General features: G+C 49.7%; 1 protein-coding gene across 2 annotated transcripts; it reads left to right on the top strand.

Moving 5' to 3' along the window:
- The first annotated feature begins 851 nt into the window (after window positions 1–851).
- RHBDD2 (rhomboid domain containing 2) lies at window positions 852–13,165 on the top strand. Of its 2 annotated transcripts, none has more exons than XM_081819479.1 (4): window positions 852–1,305; window positions 3,092–3,499; window positions 9,471–9,621; window positions 12,183–13,165. In XM_081819479.1, the coding sequence occupies exons 1-4, from the start codon at window positions 867–869 to the stop codon at window positions 12,538–12,540; spliced, it is 1,356 nt and encodes a 451-aa protein (XP_081675605.1). In that variant the 5' UTR covers window positions 852–866; the 3' UTR covers window positions 12,541–13,165. The 2 variants fall into 2 exon arrangements, with proteins under 2 accessions (XP_081675605.1, XP_081675606.1); XM_081819480.1 differs by lacking the exon at window positions 852–1,305 and adding an exon at window positions 2,868–3,021.
- The last annotated feature ends 443 nt before the right edge of the window (window positions 13,166–13,608 follow it).

Genomic DNA, 13,608 nt, shown 5'->3' with positions numbered 1-13,608 from the left:
GATTCATATTTTGCTTCCTGTTGAGTAAACCTTAATTAATTTTTATGCTCACTGCTGCACCATGAGCAGCATGAGTTTAAAAACACCCAGTGTTCATTTAAATGTGTCCCGTTGCTTTATATTTATATCCGGAAAATCATATAGTTATATTTTAGTACTGAACACAGAGGATGGAAAGAATCTCAGGTTCCCTTTCTGAGGTCCATGGGAACACAGACACTGCCGGAACTTAGCAGTGGGCAGAGTAGGGACGAAGAATGGATATGAATTTCCAGCACAGAGAGCGAAGCATTGTTTAGTTTTCGGTGGTCAGCATGATTTCAAGTCAAATTTTCATACAGGTAGCAGTAGGCGGGATGGCAAAGGGAAATAGTTAAAGATGCAGAAAATCGGACCCTAGCAAACCGGATTCAAATCCTAACCCTACCACTTCCCTGCTTGTGACCTCGGGCAAGGTGCCTCGCCTCCTTAGGCATCTGGAATCAGGGAAAGAATATTCAGTTGTCTCAATAGCTGTACTCTGGAGACGCCGCTTGTCGGATTTGAAGTGCTGAAATACACCTTGAGTGTTAACGGGTTCTATTACATTCTAACGCTTCGGGCCTCATCTCCTGCTCCCTCCTCTCCAATCCACCACTGAAGGCTGCCTCGGCGGTAGTCCCAGCCAATTCCAGGCCCTAGCAGGGGGAGGATCTGAGTTCAAAATCCGTCTTTGCCATTCAACTGAATTACTCAGGGCCCTCCCCAGACCTCAGCTTCCTCATCGGCGTAATGGGGATAAGCACAGATAAGGCAGGTGCGTGCGCGTGCGTGTGAAAGGGCTCTGTAAACCGCAAGACACAATTCATTCGGTATCTGGAGCGGAGATGATGAAATCCAAACCCCCGCCCGGCAAGCGGTCCAAGCACGGCACTTGTGCGAGGCACCAGCGTTGCACGCTAGAGGGCGCTGCTCCGACTCCCTGCGGCCTGCGCGACCGGATTGGGCAGCTCGGCGCGGGGCGGGGCCTCGGGGAGGCGGGGCTTCCGGCCGCCGCCGTCGCGGTTGCCAGGGGAGACAGCCGCAGGGAGGCGGAAGGAGCCGAGGATCAGCCTGCGCCGAGGAGGGGCGCAGGAGCGATGGCGGCCGTGGCGGCCTCGGAGTCCGCGTGTCGGAGTTGGTCCTTGTGTCCCGAGGTGCCATCCGCCACCTTCTTCACCGCGCTGCTCTCGCTGCTGGTGTCCGGGCCCCGCCTGTTCCTGCTGCAGCCGCCCCTGGCGCCCTCGGGCCTCTCGCTGCGGTCCGAGGCCCTGCGCAACTGGCAAGGTGAGCGGGGGCGGGGCCGGGCCACGGGGGCCAGCCCTCTTCCTCCCACCTCGCCAGGCCCTGGGCTCCGGCCTCCTCGCGCCCGCGCGGTCGGGGCTCACCTCCAGCCACTCCGCCCGCACATCGATCTCCCCGCCCGGAGCACCAGCCCCGTATCCCGCGTCCTTGTCCCTCCAGAGTCCCATCTTCGTCATCACTGTAATCCTTCCCTACCCGAATTCGTCCCCTTTCCCGGCGCCGCCCGTCTGGTCAAGGCCCCGCATCCATTCGCTAGCAAACCGGCTTCGTTCACCCAGGCTCGCTCCCCGAGGATTTTTCCTCTCCCTCTCCCCGTCACATACACACCGACGTTTGCTGGAGGGCCTAACTCCCCCCTGCCCCCGCCCCCTGGGAACAATGTTTCTCTCTCCATCAAGACACTTGAGCATCGTCTGTGGCTACCCCTAGAAGCGTCCTGGCCTCTCTGGGGTTTAGAATTTCTTCTGCTTCCTCGTGTGCATCTTAACCCTGACTCTGATTCCCAACTCCTGGGGAGGGGGGGAGGGGGGAAGAGGAGGCATCTTGTGCCTTGGGAAAGGTGTTTGTATCATCTACGGCTGAGGAATTTTGCAGATCGATTCAATATAAACGTCCGCTCATGAGAGACAAACCTAGGCTCTGTCTCTTCCCCCTTCTTTTCTGGGGAGGAAAATGGGAAAATTGTATAGCTTTTGTTGTTTCGCAAAGCACACTCACGAGCATTAATCTTGATCCCATGACGTAGGCTTTATTATTCTCCATTATTTAGGTGAAACAGGCTTTAATGTGGGGGCGTCGCAGAGCTATCAAGTCATGCAATTGAGACAGCAACAGGTTTTTTTTATTGTGTGTTGTTTTGGAACTGGAGCCTTGGGGGTGTCTAATACCCAAACCGTATAGAGTTGCTTCTAGAATCTTCACATTTATACTGGAATTTCAGTTTGTACTTGGACTGATTTCAGCAAATAATGAAGTACTCTTGAGATGATGCAGCCTTACAGAGATGGCCTGAGGCATAAGGTTCATAGCCTGCCTTCCTGTTCAAACTGTTCCACCCGCCCTGGATACACAGAGCACATCCTTATAGACAAATGCAAAATGTCAGTGTCAACGGAGCTCCCCTTACCCCCCTTTAGTTCACAGCTTCTCTGAGTGTGGGGTTCATGGGCATATCAAGCATTGCTCTACCTGTAAGATTGGATACGCGCTTTCAAGGAAGACTTCTGAGTTCTCTATATAATTAGTGATAGTTTTATGATCTTTTTAGGTACAAAATAATTCATGGTCCCTTTTTTCTTCCTCTGAACAGCCACTATGGAAGGAGAGGTCAGGATTACAGCCGAGGAGACTGGCACAAAGAGTGTTAAGTGACACCCACTCAATCCACCCTGAAGCTGTTACAATTAATTAACCCTCAAACTGCCCGGTGAGATAGGTCAGTATTGAAACCTAAAAAAAAAAAAAGGATTCTAAAGCACATTACAAATTCAAAGACCATCCCATGCTAAAAAGTGTTATTTTTTTTTCCCCCCACGTGGAACTAGTCACGGACTTGCTCCAGGTCCGGGAAAGAGCAAGGATTGGATGTTCACAGCTCTCCTTTGAGTCTTGGGTCCTTCACTATTGCCTCCCCCTGCCTATTGTGGCTCCTGGCTGATTTTCGCTGGCCCTGACAGCCAGCTACTCCCCCTTTCCAAGGTGGGTTGTAACCTGGCTTGCCCTCCTTAGAGCCCCCACTGCCAAGCCTCTAACCCTGCTCCCTCTGCAGTTTACAGGCTGGTGACGTACATCTTTGTCTATGAGAATCCTGTCTCCCTGCTCTGCGGTGCTATTATCATCTGGCGTTTTGCTGGCAATTTCGAGAGAACCGTGGGCACCGTCCGCCACTGCTTCTTCACCGTGATCTTCGCCATCTTCTCTGCTATCATTTTCCTGTCGTTTGAAGCTGTGTCCTCGCTGTCGAAGCTGGGGGAGGTGGAGGATGCCAGAGGTTTCACCCCAGTGGCGTTTGCCATGCTGGGAGTCAACTCCGTCCGCTCTCGCATGCGGAGGGCCCTGGTCTTTGGCGTGGTCGTGCCCTCGATGCTGGTGCCGTGGCTCCTGCTGTGTGCCTCCTGGCTCATTCCCCAGACCTCCTTCCTCAGTAATGTCTGTGGACTTGGAATTGGGCTAGCGTGTATCCTTCCTGGAAGGCAGCTGGAGGGTGGTGACATGCCAAAGAGTGAACCAAGTTGGAGGGCCGCGGGGCGGGGGGGGTGGGGGGGTGGTCGCAGATAGAGCCATCAGCTCAGGTGGAGGTAATCTAGATTCTAGCTTCAGCTTTGAAAACCATGGGGTCTTGGGTGGGTCACTTCCCTTCTCTAGGCCAGAGTTTCCCCATCTAGAAATCAGCATAGCTAGCTATCTCCTCACCCCAGCTTAACACTGCCAGTTTGAAATATTCTGATTTGGGGTTTTTTCCCTTGTAAACTGAGGTATAAACCTACATTTGGCTAATGATGAGAAGAGGTTTCATTGGAAGAATCTGAAATACCCACGAGTTCGAGATGTTCTATGAAAGGAAGAGGAAACAGGTTTGTTTGGTTTGGTTTGGTTTGGTTTAGTGTTTCTGTCAGAAAAAAAATTTTTTTTAAAATAGGCTCTTATGGGTGATTAGAAACTTAGGATAAGCCTTGCATCACTTGTATAATATTATGGCAGTGACAGGTGATGGCGGGGGGGAGTTCTAAAATACAGTGTGGGTTACTTTTTTTTTTTTTTAAGATTTTATTTATTTTAGAGATGGAGAGGGAGAGTGGGGGGAGGAGCAGAGGGAGAGGGACAAACAGACTCTGCTGAGCGAGGAGCCCAACGTGGGGCTCCATCGCACGACCCTGAGATTATGACCTGAGCTGAAATCAAGAGTCGGACACTTAACCGACTGAGCCACCCAGACACCCCTTTTCTTATTATATTAAAAAAAAATGTTTGTAAGTAATCTCTACACCCAACATGAGGATTGAACTCACAGCCCCAAGATCAAGAGTTGTGCACTCTACTGACTGAGCCAGCCGGGTGCCCCAATGTGGGTTACTTTTTTTAAATATCAGAATTGGTAGTGTTGGATGTTGAATAGGGTACATTCCTAAAATCTCTTTCAATCTGTGATTCTGTAAGCTATTAGGGTAGGTAGTGTGTAAATACACACATAGTTCATTTATCTTACTCTAAAATTTTAATTTTGTTAATTTTGAACCTGTTTTTTCTAATATATATATGAAATCTAAAGCTATGAACTCCTCTGTAGGCACTACTTTGGCTGTATCCCACACATTTTGACGTTGTATTTTCATTTTCATTTAGTCAGAAGTATTTTCTAATTTCCCTTTCTAAAATCCCTAATCCCTTGGGATTTCTTCTTTGATCCACGGGTTATTTACAAATGAGTTTCTTAATTTCTAAATTTTTGGTGATTTTTCAGGTTTCCTTTTGTTGATGATTTCTAATTTCCTTTCATGTGGTTGGAGAACTTTCTTTTTAAGATTGTAGTCCTTTTAATTTGTTTTCTGGCCCAGCATTTGATAGATCTTGGTGAATGTTCCATGTGCACTTTAAAAGAATGGGCATTCTGCAGTTGGTGGGTATAGTGTTCAATGTCTGTCAGTTAGGTCAGGGTGTTGATGTTGTTCTAGCCTTCTATACAGTTATACTGTTCTATCAATTACTGAAAAGGGACTATTGAAATCTCCAGCTAAAATTGTGGATTTGTCTATTTTTTCCTTTCAATTCTTGTCAGTTTTTGCTTCAAGTATTTTGAAGCTCTATTATTGGATGCATACCCATTTAGGATTATTATGTCATCTTAATGAACTCACCTTTTATCCTTGTGAAATGACCATTTTAATCTCTGATAATATTCTTTGCCCTGAAGTCTTTGTTTTCTGATATTACTGTGTAGTTATTCCAGCTTTCTTTCTTAAAATTAGTATTTACATGGTATCTATTTTTCCGTCTTTATATTTCTAATATGTTTGTGTCCTTATATTTAAAACATGTTTCGTGTAGAGAGCATGTAGTTGGTTCTCCAGTCTGACCATCTCTGCCTTTTTTTTTTTTTTTAAGATTTTATTTATTTATTTGACAGAGAGAGACACAGCTAGAGAGGGAACACAAGCAGGGGGAGGGGGAGAGGGAGAGCAGGCTTCCCGCAGAGCAGGGAGCCCGATGCGGGGCTCGATCCCAGGACCCTGAGATCATGACCTGAGCCGAGGGCAGACGCTTAACGACTGAGCCACCCAGGCGCCCCCCATCTCTGCCTTTTAAATGGCATGTTTAGCTCATGTACATTTAGTATAATTATTGATATGGTTGAGGTTAAGTCTTCCTGCCTGCTCTTTGTTTTCTCATTGTCCCAAATGTTCTTTGTTCCTTTTTTCCTCTTTTCCTGACTTCAGTTGAGTATTTTTTAAAGATTTGCTTATTTATTTATTTATTTGAGGTGGGGGAGGCACAGAGGGAGAGGGAGAGAGAAACTCAAGCAGACTCTGCATTGAGCACAGAGCCCAACGCGGGGCTTGATCTCACGACTCTGAGATCAGACCTGAGCTGAAACCAAGAGTAGGATGCTTAACAGACTGAGCCACCCTGGCGCCCCTTCAGTATTTCATTTTTTTAAAGATAGGCTCTTATGGGTTTGCTCTATTTGCTGTTAACTATATCTCTTTGTCTTATGTCTTAGTGGTTGCTCTAGAGTTTGCAATATACATTTTTAGTTTATCACAGACTACTTTTGGATAATTTACCACTTAGTATATAATTTAAGAATCTTACAGAATTGTATTTCTGTTTTTCTTCTTTCTATCCTTTGTGTTATTGTTGTCCTACATTTTATTTCTGCTGTTGTCATAGGTGTTATAAACCTCATAGTACATTACTATTACTTCTGTTTAAACAGTCAATTATATATTTCTTAATTTAAAAAAAGCAACATTTACCCACATATTTACCATTTCTAATCCACTTCATTCTTTTTTTTAAAGATTTTATTTATTTATTTGAGAGCAAGAAAGAGAGAGGACAGTGGGGGGGAGGGGCAGAGGCAGAAGCAGACTCCCCATTGAGCAGGGAGCCCGATGCAGGGCTCAATCCTGACCCTGGGATCATGACCTGAACCGAAGGCAGACGCTTAACCAACTGAGCCACCCAGGTGCCCCTCTAATTCTCTTCATTCTTTTGTGTGGATCATAGTTTCCATCTGGTATCATTTTCTTTTTGCCCAAAGAACCTCCCTTAACATTTCTTATACAGTGGGTACACTGGTGACAAATTCTTGGCTTTGGGTTCTTGAAAATGCCTTTATTTCACTAAATACAGAATTCTGGCCTTCTCTGATCTTTCACTTTTAAGATGTCATTGCATTTCTTCTGGTTTGTATTGTTTTCTCATGAGAAGTCAGTAATTCTTATTGTTTTCCTTATATAATTCATTGTCTTCCTCTGGCTCCTTTCACAATTTTTTATCATTCTTTTTCAGCATTTAATTATCATGTGCCTTTGTGGTGATTTTCTTTAAGCTGACCTTGCTTGGAGTTGATCATTGGATCTTGGATCTGTGAGGTTAGAGTTTTTATTAAGTCTAAAAAAATTAGCATCACTATGTCTCCAAGGTTTTTTTCTATCCTATTTTCTCCTCTCCTTCGAGGGTACCAATTGCACATATGTTAGACTACTTAGTATTGTTCAGTGGGTTTCTGAGGCTTGGTTTACTTTTTTTTTTTTTTTTTTAAGATTTTATTTATTTATTTGACAGAGAGAGACACAGCGAGAGAGGGAACACAAGCAGGGGGAGTGGGAGAGGGAGAAGCAGGCTTCCTGCTGAGCAGGGAGCCCGATGCGGGGCTCGATCCCAGGACCCTCGGATCATGACCTGAGCTGAAGGCAGATGCTTAGTGACTGAGCTAGCCAGGCACCCTGGCTTGGTTTATTTTTTAATTCTTTTAGCTTTTTTCCACTCTCCATTTCAGTTTGGATAGTTTCTGTTGCATTGCCTTCAAGTTCAGTGATCTCTTTTTCTTCGGTATATACTCTGCTGTTAAGCCCATCCACTTAGCTTTTTATTTCTCGTGTTGTATATTTCAGCTCAAGAGGTTCTTTTTTTTTTTTTTTTGTAGTTTTCATTTCTGTGTTGGGATTCTTTATCTGTTCCTTCATTGTGTTTGTTTTCCTTTAAACCCTTCATATGCTTAGATATTTGTGGTAGCTGTTTTAAAATACTTGTCTGTTAATACCATCTTCTCTGTCATTTCTGGATCTGTTTTTGACTGATTTTCCTGCTGAGTATGGACCCGTTTTCTTCACATGTCTCGTAATTTTTTAGTTTACACTAGACACTGCAAGTGCTGTGTTATCGAGGGCTGAGTTGGTTGTTGGTTTTTGTTTTTGTTTTAACAAGGTTGATTTTTTGTGTTTGTGTGTGATAAGCAGTTAATTTATTTGTCAAAGCATTACCTTTTTGGAGGTCTCCTCTGAATGCCCTGGATGTTCAGTGAGGTCTCTTCACCCTGTCTAGTTAGAACTCGAGCATGTCCCTGCCCTGTGTGAGCTCCAGGATAGTTGCTGTTCCCTCAGTAGCTGCTCTTTGCCTGGCATGAGGAGTCTCTGCCCGCGTGTGTGCACACTGGTATTCAGCTAAAGACTCAGGTACGTTTCTGGAGCTCCTTCCCTGAGCAGCTCCCTCCTCTCTGTGACTCTGACCTGGAAATCCCAGGCACTTTTTCCTCTCTGAACTTTCTCTGTCTGTCCGTCTCAGCAAAACACACCATTCTCTGCTTGGAGTCCCCTTTCAATACCGTAGTTTGGAAAGTGCCTCCAGGCACTGGAAAGCCAGCTCGGTCTTGAGGCTCGCTTCATTTGTTTCCCTTGTCTTCAGTATCACAGCCTGGCACACAGTGTTTGCTGTCCAAAGTCTGAAGACAGTTGTGTCTTATATTGTGTAAAATATTGTGTCCCGGCTTACAGTTATCTATGGTGGGAGGACTAGTCTGGTACCATGACTTCTTCAGAGTCCAAAGCAGAACAGATGGTTAAGAGCGTTCTGAAGTCATCAGCCGGGACAACTTTTGACTTCCGCACAGCACTGGTTATCATTGGAAATCAGTCTTTGGAAATAATACTGCCCTCCCTGAAAGAACACAGAGGCATGCAGGGTCATTTTTGGTTATCACGGTGACCAGGCGCTACTGCCATTTGGTGGCCGGTGGCTGGGGACGCTGAATGTCCAATAATGAGTGGAAGAGTCTAGCCCAGCAAAGGCTTGTCTTGCCCAACTTGCCAGGAGCATTCCAGTGAAGAACACTGCCTCAGGAACAGCTCCCAGGGCCTCCTTACCTTCTCTCCACCACTACCCTCTTCTAGCTGCTGCTGCTTGCAATTTAGGGTTCAGCACACACCTCACTTTCTAGGGAAAGCCTTCTCGGTCTCCCTACACTAGGTGAGGGTCCCCAGCCTGATCTTCCAGTGATCAACATTTGCTTATCACCACTTCCTCTACCCCAGTTACTTCCTCCTTGTCTGGCACTCGTTCCTTAGTTCCTGGTGTATCACAGGTGCTCACTAGGTATTTGTGGAAGGGATGGATGGATGGGCAGACGGACGAAAGCTAAATCTTTATGGCTGCCTAGGCAGTGGTGGGTTGACACAGGTCAACCAGAGTGCCCTCAGATCACTTACTGGGGGTGGTGACCATGTGGGGCAAGTGCTGCCAAAGAGGCCCACACGAGGCTCACTTGGTCACATGGAGGCAGGGTGCCTTCTATTTGGGGGACAAACGGACAAGACGATGTCAGTCCCCACAGAGGGTATCGAGACAGCCTCCTGGCTCGTCCCACTGCAGAGACACAGGCGTGTGCTGGCGTGACTGTAGCAGTTGGCACGGGACGGGTTGGCACGGGGCAGGCGGGGCGTCACCTGCCCTCCTCGCCTGCCGGGCCGTGTTCCCTCTGAGGTGCAGGGCATAGAAACTCAAGCCTTGGTTTCCCCTGAGCTTCAGCTTATGGTAGAGCGAGTGCTAATCCCCCTGTGGAATAAACGTGGGAACCTGTGTTCTATGGGGAAGTGTTCGGCCCTCCTCCCTTGAGCTGTCTCCAGTTTTACTTAATACACCAACCTCAGATGGCCTCACCTACTGCTATTCCATCGACCTCTCAGAGCGAGTAGCACTGAAGCTTGACCAGAAGTTCCCCTTCAGCCTCATGAGGAGGATTTCGGTGTTCAAGTACATCTCAGGCTCTTCAGCTGAAAGAAGGGCAGCCCACAGCCGGAAGTAAGTTACAAAACTCTTCACGCTTGTTCCAGGGCCCGTAGAGAGTGTGACTGGTTCAGTATCGCAGGAAAAAGGGATAGGGTATGTACAGTCCCGGGCCCAGAACGTCCACGCACAGATGTCTTCTGAGTGCTCCAGATCCTGCCCAGCTGCATCTGAAGTAGGGACTGAGCCGAAAGGGGGATGGGAAGGCATCTGAAGTGCTCACGTATACCCCTGAGTGACTTGGGACAGACCGTGGGAGGGAATGGCCCCATCAAGTGTTGTTACCAGCCCTCAGTGCTGCCCAGCACCCCACGCAGGTCCCCCTGGGCTCTGGCATGGAGCCCTGGTGAGAAGCAGGCAGTCCGCATGGCTGACTAGGCGGCTGGGACGTGAGACAGCGCAGGACCTGAGAGGTAGCGTTTTCTCGGCCGCCCAGCAAGAGAAGGTAAGGTTTCGGGTCTTCCAGACCAGGCTCACTAACTCCATGGAAGGTGCTAGGCAAGCCGCCCAGGCTTACATAGCCTCACTCCGTCCCATCAGAGAGGAGGCCCAAGGAGGACAAGAGTCTCTTTAGGTAACACAGGCAGGAGAGCCCCATCTAGAACTAGGGTCTCTTCTTCCAGGTCCTATTCACCCCCTTTCTGCTGTTTCCCCACTGCCGGCCTCTCTGTCCTTCCCTGGGTGCATCCATGCTGAGACTTCACCACATAGATTTTCTTTCCTTCAGGGTTCCCTCCAAAAGAAAGGACTTGTGTGAAGTTCAGGTGCTTTTACCTTCAACCAGCTGTGGAATAGAGTCTGAGCTCCGTGCTGGCCTGGACGCAGGGTTTAGGTTGAATTGGAAGCTGCTGTTTGTAGCTTATTTGAGGAGGCGGATGCCCCCCAGCCTTCACCAGCTCAGGGCCCTTTGACCATGTCTTTAAAGGCGGGGACATCAGGGGCGGGGGTGTTGGGGGGTACTGGGAAAACCAGGAATACACACTCACCCAATTTCAGGCAAGTGATCCCTGGGGTCTAAATATGTGGGAGACAATTCAAATTTAGTTAGGTGTATGGAGGCTTTTAGGCTTTTAATTGCTGTTCTCATAGACTCGAGAGGGGACTTCAGGGGTCCTTGGGTACAAGCTCGCACCCTGTGAAGGAGCCCCCTCTCAGACAGCTGAGGGTGGTTGCCTCAGCCTCCTGGCTGGGGGCTCATCTCCAAGGCAGCCCCTGACGAGAAAGTTCTTCCATGCGGAACAGCAGCTGCCTTGCTGTAACTGGGACACTTTGGTGCCAGGTCTAATTCTGTCTCATCATGATAGACAGATCTGGGGTCAGGGAAGTGGTGACCCTTCAGGTCCTTCCGTGTCCCTCACATGGCACGTATAGAATGGCTCATTATCCCGGCCTGCTACGGGCCCCCAGAACAGAACATAATGTCTCAGTTGGCCCGACAATGGGACACAGGTATTACAACGTGCGTGTTGTTTTTGGCAGTTACACAGCGGTCTGGACACTTTTGCCTCCTGGAGGCTCTTGGCGAGCTTCTGATAATCCAGATTCTCTGCATTTCCAAGAATCCCAGAAGAAGTGAGATGTTAATGTTACGTGCTTTGTTCCTGTACTTAAGCAGCTGATTTGATGGGTTTTTTTAAAAGCTTTATTTATTTTAGAGAGGGGTGGAGGGGGAGAGGCAGAGGGAGAGAGAATCTCACGCAGACTCCCTGCTGAGCTTGAAGCCTGACGCAGGCTCGATCTCGTGCTCCTGAGATGACCTGAGTCGAAACCAAGAGTCAGACGCTCAACTGACTGAGCCACCCAGGTGCCCCCTTAAGCAGCTGATTTGTCAGGTCAGGTTTTAACTGAAACATGTATGGATTCAGTCCAGTCACCTACCACAAACACCAGTCGTATTCGCCATCATTCTCCATATTTGAAACCCTGCGCAGAAGTTCAGAGGATAAAACCCTTGGGCTGTGTCTCCATTTGTGGTCCCAGCCACACGTGTCTGTGGCGGGCCGGGGTGGGGGGTCTTTCATCTCCAAGGGCGCAGCTCCGCACATCTGGCCTGTCGGTTCCTGCCGGCCAGGACTTTGAGCTGTGCGTCTTCACTCCCGAAGCCACAGGTAGAAAACCTCACAGCAGACAAGGCCTGGGCCCAAGCCCTGTGTTACCCCACTCGAGCCCTCCTGCCCTCCCTCCCACAGAAGTTGGCCCATTCTCTTTGGGTAGCATCACTGAGCTGGCCATAGAGACAGTGACGGCTGCGATCCGATCGGTCCCATCTCCGTCTGGGGGACAAACTGCTGCGAGCAGTTACGCCTCAGGTGGCCTTAGTCATGAGCCCCGTGTCCTTTCATTCTACAGGCTTACTGCGGGACTGTGAGTGGGCCCTCCCCTCTCGGGCATGTTTTCTGACCGGTTGAGCTTAACCTGTCTCCTCACTTGGTGCTTGGAGCTAGTTACAGAAAATGTCCAAAGCAGGTTGTCACACAAAGTGTTCCGGTGACCCTGAGCCTTTCTCACATCCAACGACTACTGGGGGCCTGGGTGTTAACAGCTGAGTGACCATCTTCTCTCTTGTTCCATTCCAGGCTGAACCCCGTGCCCGGCTCCTACCCCACGCAGAGTGGCCACCCTCACCTGTCCCCGAGCCACCCTGTCGCCCAGATGCAGCATGCCAGTGGCCAGAAACTAGCCGCCTGGCCGGCTTGTGCTCCTGGCCACATGCCCAGCCTGCCTCCGTACCAGCCAGCTTCTGGCCTGTGTTACGTACAGAACCATTTTGGCACAACCCCCAACTCCTCCGGCGTCTACCCGGCTTCCGCGGGTGCCTCCCTGGGGGTCCAGCCCCCCGCCCCCCTCAACTGCCCTGGCACGGTGTATTCTGGGGCCCTGGCCACCCCAGTGGCTGCAGGCTCCAAGGAGTGCTCAAGGGTCCTGATACCCTGACAGGGAATTTCTAGGGAAGTTATCTCACATCTTGGCTTTCTGAAGAAGGTCCTCTGTGAGCGAAGCTAAGATTTTCTCGACAAAAAATTATTTATCGAACACCTCTATGTGCCAGGCTCTGTGTCGAGTATTTTGATATGTATCCCTATTCCAGTCCTCATGACAACTATGTGAAGTGCAGTTTATCGTCCCCAGTTTACAGACGCAGAGGGCGAGATGCTCTGTGATTAAGTCACGTAGTTCTGTAGCCGCCCCGCTGGGCTGCTTGGCCCCTGGCCCAGGGCGCCTCCCACCTGCCGCCCTGCCTCCCGAAGAACATCTGGGAGAAGAGCGCACTGGGGTGGTCAGTGGCTGCCAGGGGCTCGTTCTAGCTCTGTGTTTCCTTCCTGTCTTCGTGTGTGGTGCTCTTGGTTCTAGTGTTCGTGCGTCTATGTCTGCCCTTCGGGAGCTCCCAGCCGGTGCGCTTGGCAGTCCCGGGGCCCGTGTAGTGTTGCTCCCCTACAGTGACCACCCCCCGCCGCCAGCCTTCTGCCCCAGGAGCGGTGCAGTGGGCCATGGTGAACCGCAGCAGCATGCTGATGGATCCATAGTGTTGATTACCTTTGTATAAAGAAACCGCCTCCAACCTGCTCATGGTGCCTGGTGTCTCTGTGGTCTGGCTGGGGCTAGAGAGGGCAGAGTTGGGGCAGCAGCAGGGTGGGGTGTGATGGCGAAGACAAGTGGATCAGGTTGAACCAGGCAGACGACCTCCACCCGGTGGAGATCTGACACGGGGGTGGGGGGGCGTGGGGGGGGGTCGAGTGGCAAAGGAGCTGGGATAGCTGAAGGGGGAAACAGGAAGCTTGGACAACCCTAGGATTGGCAACAGCGGGAAGCCACTGCTGCCCCTAGGGGGCACCTCCAAGCTGGGACTGCGCGAGGAGGGGTTGCCTGGCACAACCTCATCCCAGTGCTGGCCTCTGAAGCCAGAGGCACTGAGAAGAGGCTGGCCCCTCTGCCCATCGTCTCATCTACCATCAGGGCTGCCCGTGGGCCAGATCCGCCAGAACGCACTGGCAAGTGAGCTCA

This window comes from Leptonychotes weddellii, chromosome 5, assembly GCF_054177405.1.
Source record: "Leptonychotes weddellii isolate Sample4059 chromosome 5, ASM5417740v2, whole genome shotgun sequence".
NCBI lineage: Eukaryota > Metazoa > Chordata > Mammalia > Carnivora > Phocidae > Leptonychotes > Leptonychotes weddellii.
The sequence above is the reverse complement of the archived record's forward strand: the minus strand, read 5'-3'. Positions and strand labels throughout refer to the sequence as shown.